Genomic DNA, 17,280 nt, shown 5'->3' on the forward strand with positions numbered 1-17,280 from the left:
ATCGCTGCTTCACTTGCGTGCGATGGCGGGCGGCAACTCCCCAGCCGATGATGGGTGCTCTACCACGGGCACGTGTCACTCCAAGCAGGCCATTCATGCACACCGGGGTGGACCTCGCGGGCCCCGTTTGGCTTCGGACTTCGAAGGGTCGCGGCCAGAAGTCATATAAGGGGTTTCTGGTCGTCTTCATATGTTTCAGCTCCCGCGCTGTCCACCTGGAGGTCGCAAGCGATTATTCGGCCGACGCCTTCCTAGCTGCCTTCCGTCGATTCGTGTCGCGCCGAGGGCTGTGCGAGACCATTTACAGTGACCGTGGGACGAATTTCGTCGGCGCCGACAACCAACTCAGGGAGCTCTTCAAGGCCGCTGGCCGAGAGATGAGGTCGATCGCCGGACACCTGGCAGACGACGGCATCAAGTGGAGTTTCAATCCGCCGGCTGCCCCCCACTTCGGAGGACTCTGGGAGGCGGCGGTCAAAGCGGTGAAACACCATTTGCGACGGACCATCGGAGAGACAAAGCTCACGTTCGAGGAGCTCACAACACTCCTCGCCGAGGTCGAAGCATGCCTCAATTCAAGACCACTTCAGGCCTTGTCCGATGACCCGGAGGATCTCGACTCCCTGACGCCTGGACACTTCCTGGTTGGCGGTCCGCTCAACGCGGTCCCAGAGCCCTCGCTCCTGGACGCGCGGCCAGGTCGGTTGAGTCGTTGGCGCCTCCTTCAGCAGATGCGCGACCACCTGTGGCAACGTTGGACCAGCGAATACCTCCAGGGACTTACGCCAAGGCCCAAGTGGTGGGCCACGCGAGGGAACCTGAGGGAAGGCCAGCTCTGCCTCATCAAGGGCGAGAACACCCCGCCGTGCCGCTGGCCGCTCGCGCGAGTCACTCGCCTGCACCCGGGACAGGACGGCCACGTGCGCGTGGTGGATGTCCGGACCGCCGTCGGCGAGCTGACCCGCCCAGTGGTCAAGATTGTGCCACTGCCGACGACAGACGCCGCGGATCCGGAATCGTCCGCGTAATTCATCGCGCTTCGATCTCCTCCGCGCCACGCGTACAATCGCGCCTGAAAAAAGATGCACACTCAATTACACACGTATTCGTTTCCGCTCAGTAACATTGTAAGTCATACGTTCACTCACTTGCATAATTGTCGCGTTGTCCGGTCCCGAACTTGTCAGCTCGAACACTCGCCCTTTTCTCGTATCACGTCGCAACGGTGCACATGGGGCACATAACCTCACCTGTCAAACGCGCGACTGCACGCCCCTTGATTTCGATCGCAACATCGATACGATCGATTCGAGACATATCGCCGCGAAGAATGCATCTATGAGAAAGGAATCGCGAGGTTGGTCGTCGCTCGCATCTCGACGAGGCGGGCGGGATGTCGCAAATATGTGTGTGTGTGTATGTGTGTGTGGGTAGGCGAGCATAATGTGCTATTTCAAGAAATATGCAATTCTGGCGATCATCTATAACGCGACGGCTAATAAATCCGAGCTGCCGGCCGGTGCGTCGGCGCAAGCCCGCGCGCGCTCGCTCTAGCGCGTCGTCAAACATCGCGCGCTCTCGCTCTAGCGCGTCGTCAAACATCGCTCGTTCGAAACACCGGCCGCTCGAATCATCGCGAGAAAACAAACGCGCGGAAAACAAACAGCTTTGTCCTCCGGCTTGCGAGAGAGTCCTTTATCGCTCCGTCACGAGACCAAGAATTGATGATCTCATTTTTGGTACTTTCTCGAAGGTCGAAAAGGATAAAGCTGCCCGTTTAGCGCCGATCGCGCTCACTCGTCTTGACGTCGTTCGTACCGATAGATCGCAGTTCGCAAACAAGTTTCTTTTGTTATATCGCACTTCCGGCTGACAAATAAGCTTCGCGCAGCGATTGCACTTCTCGCAATCGCCGTGTATCAATCTCTGTACATTAACTGTAAATATAGTGCCGTTTCAAATATTCTTTTGTGGCGTTCGATTCTGTCTCTCTCGTTCTGTCTCTCTCGTTCTGTCTCTCTCGCACTCGCGTCCGCGCACTACACCGCAATTCGCACACTTAAACTGCACAACATAAATAGGAAAATTAATATAAATATAAAAATTTATAACTAACTGAAAATATAATTCCATATATATATATATATATATATATATATATATAAAGATAATTACAGTTATATACATATATTTGCGAATAATATTTCTAATTTACTTTTCAATTATCATTTATGATTTTAAAAAGTTTTGTCATGCACACACATAGATCATTATATATTTTTTAAAAATAAATTTTTATATTGTTATAAAAAAATTACTAGAGCCATAGTATTGAAAATATATTAAATATCATTACGCTATACATAGTAAAAAACTTTTCTTAAAAAAATGTATCATTTTTACCATTAACACGTGATTTAGTTTTTCTAGAAATTTGATTGTGGATCCAGCTTCTAATTTGTGGAATGGAACGACGGCTTAAACATTTGTTTTTCATTTTAATTTCTACCATTTGTTTTCCTGAAGGCAAACGTCCTTTCGTCATCTCTTGTTTAAATGCTGTAATTATTATATTACTTTCTTCTTGTGTCCATCTTACGCGTTTTGTGGAACCATACGGTGAAGCTGCATAAAATTAAAATGTTACTATTATAAGAAATATTGCACATACAATAAGAAAATTAGATAATTTTCATATATACTTACTACTACGTTTTTTTCTTTTATTTGTAGTATTACAAATTAAATTTGTATATGAATCTGAATCACTGTCATTGTTCACTTGAAGTGTTTTATTGACAGTAAAATTATCTTTATCTGTATTAATGTGAAAGTCATTTTGTTGAATATCATCTTCAAAATCATGTTCTTCACCCTGCGCTATTTTAAGTAATCGAGACATTTTAACTATTTCAAGTTGTGGAATAGACTGACGATAATGTTGCATGTGAATACTTTTATCATGGCCTATAATCGGCTAATTATGTTATGTCAAGGTCCGACAGATTCAATGTAATGCATCTAGTTGCAATATGCTTGCGAAGCTTTGTACCTCGTAATCTAAGAGGCATACTTGCTCCACAGTCTAAGGAATATGTGCGTAATAAATCGCATGCTCTTATATATTTAAATCGATTTTTATCATAACCTGGTAAAGCAAAGATATATGGGTTTTTTTCAGGTATGTTTGCTTCCTTACGATACTGTAAGAGCAAATCTATAGAGCTTTTCATTTCACTATCCAAAAGAACAGGTACAGATCTTCCTAATTTTCCTCTAATGAGAAATCTTACATATTTATTGGCAATCTAAAATAATTATTTATTGTATTACTTACAGAAATATTTAAAATTAATTATTTAATATAATTGCAAATATTGTTAAAATGTTGAATTAATAATCTATTAATAATATTTAAACTCTTTTAGATTCTATTAATTAATAACATTCAAGAGAGCGAGAGAGAGACAGAGAGAGAGAGAGTTTACATCTTTCTCTATATATACATTAACTATTCAATAAAAAATAAAATATGTTCTATAATTGCAAGATATAATTGATAAATTATAAATTAAATTATCTTAATATATTTCATAAATATATGAAAAATTCAATTTCTGCTCTCTCTCTCTCTCTCTCTCTCTCTCTCTCTCTCTCTCTCTCTCTCTCTCTCTCTCTCTCTCTCTAATTATTAAAAGAATATGTAAATAGAAATTCAAAACTTTTTCTTTGAAAAGAAATTTTTTCTCTTTTTAAACAATCTAAATTTATATTTTATATTTAAAAAATTTTATATTTTATAAATTATATTTTCAAACTTATTAAAAATAATCTGATATGTAAAAATTGGAATATTTCTCTTTATAAATATATGATATATTAAAAATGCTCTATTCTCTATATCAAATTTATTTTAATCTATCATATTTTATAATAAATAAATCTGTTATATTTTGTAAAATATTTATATTTAATATATAATATATATTTTAATCTGCAGTGTAATATTTGCTGTATTATACTAAGTGATGATTATTGAATTGTACATAATTTATTCTGTGCATGTTATTTAATTGATTTATAACATTTAGATCCTTAGTTTTTTTATGTAGTATATAATAAAAATATATAATAATAAATAATAATCATATAGAAAATATACAAAAAGTAAACATACCTTTTGAGCTTCAGGCGATAAAGATTCATATAAATCTGGATTCGTTCGCTCATTTATATCTTCCTGATGTTTGTAATCATCAATAGATATACGTTCTATTTCTCCGGCTCTTCGCCTATTGAACACTTGAACGGATATCAAGGTAAATTGTGCTAGCTGCCGCCAATTATTGTATGTAAATGTCTCACTGAGTCGTTGAAATGCCGAGCGCCTATTAGTTTGTAGGAAATTGTGTAATAATTTTATGTCTTCTAATGAAGGTAAATCCTGTACTTTATAGCGCTTAGTTTGTAATATGGATTCTTCAACAGTTTTATTAACAGACACACTAAAATCTTCTTCGAGTAACTTTAAAAAGTTTTCTATATCAACTTTGGGTTGCAATTTATTTTTTTTTATACATTCAGCAATACCCATATTTCCTATTTGTTTTATGAGTGCCAATTCTTGATGCAACAGGAGCTGCATAAATTTTTGTGCTTGTAATAAAACCTGCTACTTGATTTACAGCTGTAATACAATCATCATATATCGATGGATGATAAATACTGTAAAAATCTGTTACATTCTTATTAATCCTTTTGAGGATTTGTAAAAATCTTCCTAATAATCTTAAACGAAATCTTATCATATCTTGTTGGTGCTGATGCTTGTATTTCAAACATAATTTATTGCCGTAAGTAATTAATAATTCATCATATCTAATTAATCTAATAATATCATCCTCTCTTAATACTGGAAATACAACATTTCTCAAAATAGAATTTGCACATTCATGAATTCGGCCTTGGACTTTTCTGCCAAGCATTTTGACACATATGCCAACAGTTTTCTGAGTGCACTCTTTAAAATGATGACGTATATTATTTTTTGTAAAAAAGCCTTTACATCCAGCGCAACATATAAAATCACATGCAGTTTTTTTTCTTGATTTTCTTGATTTTCTTGTTTTTTTCTTGATTTTCTGCTGGTCTTCTACAAACTATAAGCTCTCCCTTATTATATGCAGGATCTGTGTTGAACAAATAATTTCCTCTTCGTCTGAGAAGTCCAATAATCTTCTGCCTTTCTTTATTACCTAATATAAAATACAATATTTGTATTAAAAAAGAAATAAAAATATAATTAAATTATTAATATAATACAATTATCGAATATTTATATATACAATTAGAAAATACACAAAGAACGGTATTCTATAATTAGAAAATAGTTTGAGAGCATATGCATTAATTAATACATATAATAATATATATTTTTCAAAACTTGCTCTTAAATATGTTTAATAAATACGATATCCAAAAAATTCTATTATAAAATAATTTTCAATAAAATAATGCAATAAGTAATAAATAAATTCTATTGTAAAAATAATAATTCAATAAAATAAAATAATTCATTAAATAATGGAAATATCGCTGCTAGATAATAAATAGAATAACATTAAAAAATAAAAATAAATATCAAAAATACATATTTCAACAATATATTTTCTATACCTTTCGGTAATGCAGCAAATTTTTTTACTTCTTCATTTTTATACACCCGTTCTAGATGCCTACTTATCTTCGATTGCATTTTCTTGCATTAACAAAAATTTTGTTTTCCTGTACCTTTAGGATTTGAACAATTAACTTGTAAATTTGTATCATCACAGATTTTTTGTCCAGAAATATTTAATGAAGTTTTTAAACTACTTCCTGTAACGTTATTAGATTCTATTGGACATGATGGTACAGAAATATTATTCTCCTCATCAGAATCTTCTGAATCTGAATAGCAATAATCAGGATCTCTATCTATATTATCATTGCTACAGTCACTGCTATTATCAGGAGAATTATTTACATTAGAAGGTGCTTTATGAAACTGTTTCAAGTTCTTATTAGTATATTGCATCAGGTTTGCTTCATATGTACTATTATTATTTACTTCATTTCTATTATTATCCTGAGTTTCCATATTATCACTATCGTTGTAACTGCAGCAGTCATCAAGATTATCATTAAGCATATTATTTTCGTCTGTATTCCAATTTATTATACTATTCAAAGATACGTCTAAATGATTCAGTTCGTCAGTTGAAATTATTTGATCAAGACTGCATTCTAATGTAGAATTATTAGTATTCGTTTCAGATAGAATAAGTATATCATTATATAGATTGTATTCTGGTAGCGTAACATTAGAAAATTTATCTCGTACTAATTCAATACTTATTTTTTCATCTAACTTATTTTGATTTTGTTTCGTCAGCTCTTCAGTATTTACAACTTTAGAAAGTGTTTCAAAATCCTTTGTGGTTTCATTAGTACATTCAGATTCATCAGTACCATTACGAGGAACAGTATCGTTGTCGACATTATTATTGACTGTAAAATAAAGATGCTTCTGTAATTAACTGAAACATATTACAGTTTCTTTTCATTTTTTATAATATAAACAAAAATTACAATGCTTACCATTGTCTTCATTCAATTGCACGACTGATATTTTCAAACTTAAGTTATCACTTGTATTTGTACATAGATTGTTGTCTAACACAACATTAGAGATAATTTCATTTCGTAATTCAACATTAACATTTTTATCTAATGTATCAGTTTGTTTCATTAAATCGTCAGAATGTACAGCTTCTATACTAGTAGGAAGTGTTTGAGAACCATTTATTGTTTCAATAATAGATTCAGATTTATTAGTTAAATTATAAGCAATGTGTGGCTCAACATTATCAATGACTATAAAACAATAAATTATGATCATTTGTAAAATAATAAAAAGTTTAATAAAATATTAAAATATTATGTAACTTGTAAAATATTTTATAATATAAGCAAAAATTATGTTTCTTACCTTTATTTAATTGCATGACTGGTATATCTAGATTGCATTCTGGCCATGTAACATTAGAAGCAAATTTATTTTGTACTAATTCAGTACTTATCTTTTCATCTAACTTATTTTGATTTTGTTTCGTCAGCTCTTCAGTATTTACAACTTTAGAAAGTGTTTCAAAATCCTTTGTGGTTTCATTAGTACATTCAGATTCATCAGTACCATTACGAGGAACAATATCGTTGTCGACATTATTATTGACTGTAAAATAAAGATTCTTCTGTAATTAACTGAAACATATTACAGTTTCTTTTCATTTTTTATAATATAAACAAAAATTACAATGCTTACCATTGTCTTCATTCAATTGTACGACTGGTATTTTCAAACTTAAGTTATCACTTGTATTTGTACATAGATTGTTGTCTAACACAACATTAGAGATAATTTCATTTCGTAATTCAGCATTAACATTTTTATCTAACGTATCAGTTTGTTTCATTAAATCATCAGAATGTACAGCTTTTATACTGTTTGAAAATTATTTATTTGGACAACAGATTCAGATTCATTAGTTATATTACGATTGCATTGTGTATCAATATTATCACCGACTGTAAAAAAATGAATTATAATCAATTGTAAAATATTTTGTATCATAATGTATATAAGCAAGAATTAAATTCTTATCTTCACTCAATTGCATGACTGATACATACGGATTGCATGCTGGCAGTGTAATATTAGAAGTCGATTTATTTCCTAATTCAATACTGATATTTTTATCACACATATTACTTTGTTTTGTCAACTCTTCAATATTTATAATTTCAGCAGAAAGTGTTTGAAAATAATTTGTAATAATACAGTCAAATCCATCAATGGTATTATGGACAACAGTATGTATCAAGGTTAAAAATTAAAAATTACTAATAATTATTATAACATGCTACAATCTTTTAATATATATTTTTTATAATATATATAAAAATTATAATACTTACCAATGTCTTTGTGCAATTGTAAGACTGGTACTTTTAAATTTAAATTTTCAGCTATTGCTTCAAGCATTTTATGATTATCTATATCAAAACATTTTTATATTCATTAGTACTTTATAAATATAATTTGGTTATAACTATCAGAAAAATGCATCTATTAATGTTAATAAAATTGAAAAAAATGTGAATTTGTTGTAGTGTTTATAAATTAAAAAAAATAGAATATAATTACTAACATTAAGTTAGAATATAATTACAAATTAAAGAATTTCTTTAGAGTAACATGTTTATCTTTATAATCATAAACATTAAAAAAATTATAGAATTTAAACAATATTTTATGCTTACAATAAAATACTTACCATTCAATATTCTATTAATTGTTTCCTTCTTCGTGTATTGCGAATGTGAACAGAATACTTTTTTTGATATTTATATAGACCATACATGTTAAATTATCGCTAAAGCGATATCATTAGTAGTTTCAAATATAACCTTTATTAATGCAATACGCGCGTTTGTAAAACTATTACGCTATCTGAGATTTGGACACACATTATTAAAATATATCACGTATTGGCTATGTTTAATAGCATATAAAGCACTTCGTAAACGTTAATAAGATTATTAATATGCAACGCAAATTTGTGGAACAAGTCTTTGCGTACGCGGGAAACGTTTCTTATATGTTCTGTGGTTTCTTACTCTCCATTAAATACATAGAGATATAAAGGCCAGACCACAGACTTTTACATAACGCATAACGTATATACATAAGAGATTTGATTGATCCATAAACGTATACATAAGAAATTCAACCAATCAAATTTCTTATGCTTATGCGTTATGCGTTATGCAAAAGTCTGTGCGGGCCTTAAGAATAGAGCGCGTGAGCGAGCTGAAATCATATAGAGTACTCTGTCTTTGTCAGTCCTTGTTCAGCGACGCATACGCCATACTCTATAGCGTATTAGCGTTGAACAAGGACTGACAAAGACAGAGTACTCTATGGTCCGTATTCATAGTCCAATCTTATATTTAAGATCGTTTTAAAGGCCATCGCACACGGATTTCCATAACCGTAAGCATAAGACGTAATCATAAGCTCGAGAACCAATCAAAAACTAGCTTTGATCTAAATTATTCCGTAAGATCAGAAATAACCATAATCTTAACATGAATTTCAGTCGGTTGAAATTTTTACGTACGAAGAATTGTGTACATATATATACAGGGTGTCCGGTAATAGTCGCATCAACCGTCGTGTGCAGGTAGAGCTAGTTAAACCGAGTAGAAAAGTCCTCTACCATTTTGCGATATTCTCAATAATAAGAGAGAAATAAATTAAAGAAAATCAGCCAATTCGCGCGATGATAAGCGTGCGGCGAGAAGAGACAGCCCACTCTGGGGTCCAGAGTTAGCGCTACTCGTATGGAGTTACTGTCTTTTGTAAAGCGCTCCTCCCCGCTTCATCGCGCGCTTAGCAACCGTGTAACATTATACTGTTTCTTTTCGCCGCATGCTTAGTAACGACATAAAACTGGGCTGTCTCTTCTCGCCGTCGTCACGCGAATTGGCCGATCTTTATTAATTAATATCTCTCTTATTATTGAGAATATCGCAAAATGGTAGAGGACTTTTCTACTCGGTTTAACTAGCTCTACCTGCACACGACGGTTGATGCGACTATTACCGGACACCCTGTATATGAGTATTGCTACTAAAAGGTTATGGCACATCTCTATTCTTCTACTCGATTTATGTTCATTGCATGACATATGTATGCATATATCTGATTTATGTATGATTTGATATTTAATAATTTTAAAGAATATTAATATGTAATATATATAAATATATACACATATTTTAGACATAAAATAATTCTTACGTTACGTCTTATGCTTACGGTTATGGAAATTCGTGTGCGATGGCCTTAAGTCCGAGCTTGAGATGCTACGCAGCCATTTGATTGGTTGAATGGGGTCTTAAGTCAACTTCCGACAAGACTTAAGACGATCTTAAATATAAGATCGGATTATGAATACGGGCCTATATGGCAGCTCTCTTTCTATTCCTTTCTCGCTGCCTCTTACGTGCTAGCATATGACTCGCGCGCTCTATTCTTATATCTCTATGATTAAATAAGAAGAAATTAAGATGACAGATTCTGTAATAACAAATCCATCCTATACAGTTCAAGCGTAGACTTTACATACCAAGATGTGCCTTGTGCGGCCTGAATCGTGTTGTGAAATGACAGACTAAATTCCGATCCATACTCAACCCATGTTTATTTTAAAGAAAATATTATTTATAAAAAAATATATTAAGAAACAATTATGGCTCCTGCACACAGGACACAATAAAGCTTGCCACGCGAAAAGAAGCGACGCGGTAGCCAATAAAAGTTGGATCGAGTTCAACTTTTGGTGCGGCGGAAATCTGATTGGCTGCCGCGTCGCTTCTTGACGCGCGGGAAGGTTTATCGCGTTCAGTGTGCAGGAGTCATAATTATACAAAATTTATTTAATAGTAAATATATTATTAATTATTAGTAATAAACTTATAATATTTTATTAGTAATAGACTTTATTAGTAATAAATTAATATCAATATTAGCTGTAATAAATTATTAAATTATTTTAAATTAATATTATTAATATTAAATTAATTATTAATAATAGATTAATACTTAATTTATAATAAAAGAGTGATTCAATCGAACATAAGTTCATGAGAAATAGGACTTAATCGCTTTCAGAGCGACCAAATCTGCTTCAGCCAAAAACACCGTATATATATGTATACATACGTACATGCATTGTATCACATAGAAATATTTCTCCTTTTTCTCTTTTTCTCTTCATATTTCTTTCCTCCACTCTGCCTTTGTCTCTCTTTATCATCAAATGTCTTGCTACATTAAACACATGGAAAGAGAAAGAGAGGAAAGAAAACGAGAGAAAAAAAGAAAAAGAAAGATAAATATTTTCCATACTTTGTATACACACGCACACATGCACTCGTATGTATACAGGGTGTCCCAGAGCATCCTTAACAACGTTCCTGAGGTGATAGAATGGATCGAAATGAACACAAAAGTCTTATATAATTTTGATAAATTCGTAATAATTATTCAGTTATTAATTAAAATATCTGAGCGAATAAATGATCGGGTGGAAAACGGTAGACCGGAATCGGTGGGCATATATGATGACTTATTTGTTTACATCGCTTAGTAACAAAAGCATTATCTGAGCGAGAGACGGAGTCATGCAGCGAGCAGCGAGCAATGACGCCGCGCTGAAAAGTAAGATGATACTTTTGTTACTAAGCGAAATAGACAAATACGCCATCCTACATGCCCACTGATTCCGACCTACCGCTTGCCATCTACTCATTCCCTCAGATATTTTAATTACTAACTTAATAATTATTTGGAATTTAGCAAAATAGTATAATACTTTTTTGTTCATTTCTATCCGTTCTATCACCTCACGAACATTGTTAAGGATGCTCTGAGACGCCCTGTATATAGTACAGTTTTCAAAACTTTTGGTAGATTTCGGATCAGTCCTGATAGGTTTTTCCTCAAAAGGGTAGTTTTCAAGACGGTCTTGAATAATGCCTATCATCCTGTTTTATATATGTAGAAGATCCTTGATACTAGAGATACTATATCAAAGATCATTCGATGCGTTTTCTGATCGGTTCCTGTCCCTTGGGGTATAACCGGAAGTGTGAGAGAGAAAGATATATATAACTGACAAAGAAAGCCTATCCGACCTAACCTGTCACCTGTCAGAAGAAAACAGCCTCTGTTAATCGATTTTTGTATTCTGTTTTTTTAAAAGTAATTTATATAGAATTTTTATTTTTACTTATATAAAGTGGAAGTATATGAATGTGTTAACATTTGCATATTTCCAATCTCAAAAATAATTATTTTTTTTCAAATAAAATAGGTGAATGAATCAGAAATGCCTAATAGTTGCTGTGCTGGTTATTACATTAATACAATTAAAAGAGATTCAGCAAATGTGTCGATTTCCAAAAGATTCGGAAAGAAAAAAATATGGATCCAGAATATATATCGTATTCTTGCATTTATTCAACAATGAAAATACACCACCATCGAAAACGTCATATCCGATATCCGTTTTTACGTCACGACGGCATATCGGTCGATCTCTGTTATACTATCTTTACTTAATACAACTTTTATGTTGATTAGTTTTATCTAATAATTTGTATATATACTTTAATTTAATAATAAACTTATTGATACGAAAAAAACATGTTTAGATATCTTTGAAAATATTTTCTTAATGTATATATGTATATGACCTTTTTTCTTTAAAAATTTTTAAAATTACATATTTAGTTACATATTTAATTACATATTAAATTACATATTACATATTTAATTGTATTTTAATTATACTTTACATTATACTTGTGCGTGTCAACAAGATCAGTTGTATATTTGTTACTCATTTATTTTTTATGTTTCTCATATAAATATATGTATATGTATAACATTTTTAAAAAAATAAAAAAAATTTAATAATTTTTTTAAAATATATAGTAATACAAAAAAAGTAGAAATACAAAAGAACATATTTAAGGTTTCAAGTTCATGAATATAACATATATTTTATAATACTGCATACATAGCAACTACATGTAGGTACATACATTAAGAAAATATTTCCAAAGATATCTATACATGTTTTATTCATATCTATAAATTTATTATTAAATTAAAGCATTTATACAAATTATAGATAAAACTTTTCAACATAAAGATTGTATCAAGGACCTTCTATATAAAACAGGTTGATAGGCATTATTCAAGACCGTCCTGAAAACTGTCATTACAAGGACAAAACTTTCAGGATTGACCTGAAAACTGCCAAAAGTCCTGGAAACTGCCATTTCATCATTGAAAGTGGACCGAAAACTGCCGTTTTATATACATATATATATACATATACATACAAATAAAGTAGTTACAGAAAAATTACTCTATTCATTTCTATGACTATAAATTCCTTTTACGACTATCTCATTTTCTTTCTATCATATTTTTCTTTTATTAACCGTTTCATTAACTCATAAGAACATTAGCGACAATAATAATCATAAGCAATATTATATTACATTTTCTATAATTATATTCTATAGCTATATATATATCCCTTATATATTATATTATTAATAGCCCATATATACAGGGTGTCCCATTTAAAAAAACGCACCTCGATAATTCTTTAACGAAGCATTTTCAGCAAAAATGTTTCAGACAAAAGTTGTATGGTTTCGAGGAGACATAAGATGGTGTCATTAATTTGACCTTGAATAGTCATTTGAAGGTCACGTGAAGATCATCGATGATTTCTTAAATGGAACCCCCTATTTTTTATTGTTCTTGTAACCCTTGTCGAGACGTTTTCAAAACACTACCTATGTGGGTCTTTTGCGCAAGCCGTTCCCAAGATACAAAGCTTCAAAGTTGATATATCATCGGCATTCGTATTATCCGATGTACACCGCGGGGAGGTTGTTCAGTCGAATTTGTACATCAAGTGGCTCTAAAAAAAGCAGACTTTGTATGTGTGTAGGGACACCCTGTATATATATTTTACAAGAATCTTAAAAAGAGCCATTTTCCCTTTTTATTTTTACTTTCTTTTCGTTCTCTCATAGTCACTTACTCATCGGTTGTAAAATAAAAAAAAAGGGGAAGAGAAAAATGCCGGTATACCATCGCCTCTTGTGGATCCCTGAAATAAAAGGAGAAGAATACCACGGACCCATCGATGGAGTAAAACCGAGTGACTACCCCGAAGCACACGAATACCTCATGGAACTCAGATGCGTAATGGCACTAGAAGAACAGCTTTACCAAAACATTAATAACAGCTACAAAATCTGTACCACGTGTTATAACAATATACAGGACGAATACAAGAACACATACGTATTTGTGGCGCCACACAACCTAGTGCACAAAGACTCAGCCGACCATCAAACTCATTGCGTCTATTGCAATAAAAGAATTGTACAGATAAAATCCGCACACGAATGCAGAGGTTGCATCGAAGAATACCTGCACTCCCAGAGACTACCTAGACGAAGGATGGGGATCAGAAGTAATCCAACGATGGCAAGAAGAGTAATAAGAGAAGAGCGAAGACCTTTTTTCCGAGTACCTACATCTCGAAACCATATGTCACAAGGCGATGGTAATACGGTCACGACCACTTAAAGAAATAGATAGGAAAATGGGCCTTTGGAAGGAAAATATATTAAAAAAGCTAGATGTTAAGAAAATTATATGTATACAAAAGAAGAACGAAAGACGGAAGGAAGAGGTTTTGGAGGTCGCCTTCTCTTTCCTCCTTCTCAAAATCAAGCGTATATTGTAATGAAATATATATCCAAATATTAACCATTAAGGAAAATTAAATGTATGTAAAAGAAAGACGAAAAAACAGAAGGAAGGGGTTTTGGAGGTCGCCTTCTTTTTTCCTCCTTCTTAAAAATAAAGGAAAACACAAACTATATATATCTACCATGTATCTTAGATTGTCAATTAAACGAGCAAATTTCTAAAACCCCGAAAGAAAAGAATCAAATTTCATACATATTATTCTTGCGTTTTTACACCCCCAACATTTGTCTAAGGCGGGGGGTGTTACGTCCTGTGGACTCCACGATTCTTTTCTTTCGGAGAACGCAAGGCGATATTCGAAATATCGCAGAGGCACAAATAAACTACGAACTGATAGGCGAAGAAATCATATGCCGAGATAACTTAACAATAATAGTAAAGAATCGCTACGTCCTGTGGACTCCACGATTCTTTTCTATCGGAGAATGCAAGGCGATATTTTTTTGGGATTATAATTTCGTGTCAATGCACGGCTGCAGGAGTGTTATATGAGTGTGAAAAGAATCGAGCCTTCAAATATGTGTATAATGTGTTATAATTTCCGACTTTGAATTCGATACAGAATTTCTTTGTTCGCACGTCCGCACGCAACAACTGTAGGTAGCCGACCGTCCCGAACGAGCGTTACATTTTCCTATTCTCTCCGGTCTTACGACCTTCGAGAATCTTCGCGAATAATCCGTGTTTTTAACTCGCCTGTGTTATTAAATTTTGAGTCTAGATTATCGTCTTTGTCTCTCTGTCTCGTCTGTTGTGTTTTCTACCTGTTTATTTCGTCTCGCGTCTCGCTTATTGTTTTTGTCTCGTGTATGTATCTATATGTTAACCGTGGGGAATATGTGCCGATATAATCGCCACAGGACTCCCCCGCCAGTGCTATGCCGATAGCACGATATTGCGATGTTCGGACGCTGACCGATATATATGTATTATTTTTTTTTTTTTTTTTCCATTTCGCGCGACGTAAGTTTCCGAGAAAAATAAAATCCAACAATAATTATTATAATAATCTTGCTCGTACTTGCATATGCGTACGCGTGTCCAACAAAACAGAACAATATAAATAAATAATATAGAATAAAAAATAATTCGCTCAGCACGACGATCCCTTGGAACCTTGCGACTCGAAATAATTATTCCCGCGTCACAGGCCCGCCCGAAAACGATCCGGGAATCGGACCCTTCTTCCCGCTCTCGTCGTCGTCTCTCCCTGTCGGAGCGGTGGCCTCGCGTCGTCGTGCACCCCTCGCCGATCGACCTCGCTGTCTCGGCTCTGCGTCGTCGACCCCGCCGGCCCGTCGCCTCCTATATCGTTTTCTGAAAATATATACGCGGGCTTTAGTCGGTCTATGGTTATTGTTTTGTCTTTGCCGTGCACGCGCACGACAAAGACTTTGTCCCCGCGGCTGACGACTGCGTATGGTCCTTCGTACGGCGCCTGCAGCATCCTCCTCGGTCCGTCGTTTCGCACGAAGACCTGCTCAGCCGTCGCCAAATCCTTGAAGACGAACGGTCGTCGCTCCCCGTGTCGGGTCCCGTCCACCGGTCGCAGCCTCCGGAAGTGCTCGCGCAGCGCTCCGACGAAATCAGCGGCGTCGTCCTCGTCGTCCGTCGGCTGCCGACTCAGGAACTGCCCTGGGATCCTCAGTGCCTGGCCGTACACCAGTTCGGCTGTGGTCGCCTGTAGGTCGTCCTTCCACGCTGCTCTAATTCCCAGCAGGACCGTCGGCAGCGTCTCCGTCCAGCGATCGTTTTGCTGGCATTTTATCGCTGTTTTGAGCTGGCGATGGAACCGCTCGACCATTCCGTTTGCCTGCGGGTGGTATGCCGTCGTCCTCAACTTCTTTGCCCCCGTCATCTCGCTCAGCCGTCGAAATAAACCGGACTCAAATTGCGTTCCCTGGTCTGTCGTAATTCGGAGGGGCGCCCCGAATCGGCAGATCCACCCCTCGTAAAAGGCTCTTGCGATCGTCTTCGCCTCCTGATCTCGTACGGGGAACGCCTCAGGCCATCTCGTGTAACGGTCCACACACGTGAGACAGTATCTCTTTCCCTCTGAGACTGGCATTGCGATGATGTCCAGATGCACGTGCTCAACCTGCCAGATGGAGCAGCGAATTTTCCCAGCGGTGCCGAGACGTGCCGCGACACCTTGGACCGCTGGCAGGGCACACAGGATCGAGCCCAATTGCGGCAGTCCACGTTCATCGACGGCCAAACGTAGCGCTGCGCCACGAGCTTGCCCGTCGACTTGATTCCTGGGTGTGCCAGGTTGTGCACCAGGTCGAATGCGGCCCGCCGGAAAGGCCTTGTCAAAAATGGTCTTGGCGTTGGCGTTGCTGTGTCGCAGTATATCGTGGTCCCGGTTCCGGGGATCTCGACTCTGTTGAGTCTCAGTCCGGACTCTCGCCTCCTGTACTCCTCGAGCTCCTCGTCCTCCTGCGACTCCGCCAGTGCAGCGTAGTCCATTGGAGAGCGCAGCTCCTCTATCCTTGACAGCGCGTCCGCCACGACATTCTCTTCGCCCGCCACGTGCCGGATGTCGGTTGTGAATTGCCCGATGTAGTCCAAGTGACGAAACTGGCGCGGCGTGCTCTTCTCGGGTTTCTGTCGGAAAGCAAAGATGATTGGTTTGTGGTCGGTATATATCGCGAACGCGCGCGCCTCCAGCATGTGCCGAAAATGCTTGACCGCCAAGTATATCGCCAACAGCTCTCTATCGAAAGCGCTGTACTTCGATTCGGCTGGGCTTAGCTTCTTCGAGAAGAATGCTAACGGCTCCCAGCCGTCGCTGCCCCGCTGTTGTA

General features: G+C 36.0%; 2 protein-coding genes across 2 annotated transcripts; both read right to left on the bottom strand.

Moving 5' to 3' along the window:
- Nucleotides 1–60: 60 nt before the first annotated feature.
- On the bottom strand, nucleotides 61–1,403 carry LOC145939633 (uncharacterized). Its single transcript, XM_083044086.1, has 2 exons — nucleotides 1,149–1,403; nucleotides 61–1,072 (listed from the first exon to the last, which is right to left on the bottom strand). The coding sequence occupies exons 1-2, from the start codon at nucleotides 1,152–1,154 to the stop codon at nucleotides 725–727; spliced, it is 354 nt and encodes a 117-aa protein (XP_082900212.1). The 5' UTR covers nucleotides 1,155–1,403; the 3' UTR covers nucleotides 61–724.
- A 14,214-nt stretch (nucleotides 1,404–15,617) lies between these two features.
- Nucleotides 15,618–16,331, bottom strand: LOC145939889 (uncharacterized). Its single transcript, XM_083044520.1, has one exon. It carries the CDS (start codon nucleotides 16,329–16,331, stop codon nucleotides 15,618–15,620), a length of 714 nt encoding a protein of 237 aa, XP_082900646.1.
- Nucleotides 16,332–17,280: the final 949 nt, after the last annotated feature.

This window comes from Prenolepis imparis, unplaced genomic scaffold (genome assembly GCF_030444845.1).
Source record: "Prenolepis imparis isolate NDT839.2.m4 unplaced genomic scaffold, iyPreImpa1.0 SCAF_8, whole genome shotgun sequence".
Taxonomy (NCBI): Eukaryota; Metazoa; Arthropoda; class Insecta; order Hymenoptera; family Formicidae; genus Prenolepis; species Prenolepis imparis.

Coding starts and splice junctions, on each gene's coding strand:
- LOC145939889 (XM_083044520.1), bottom strand. CDS start 16,331: ATGACGGGGGCAAAGAAGTTGAGGACGACGGCATACCACCCGCAGGCA.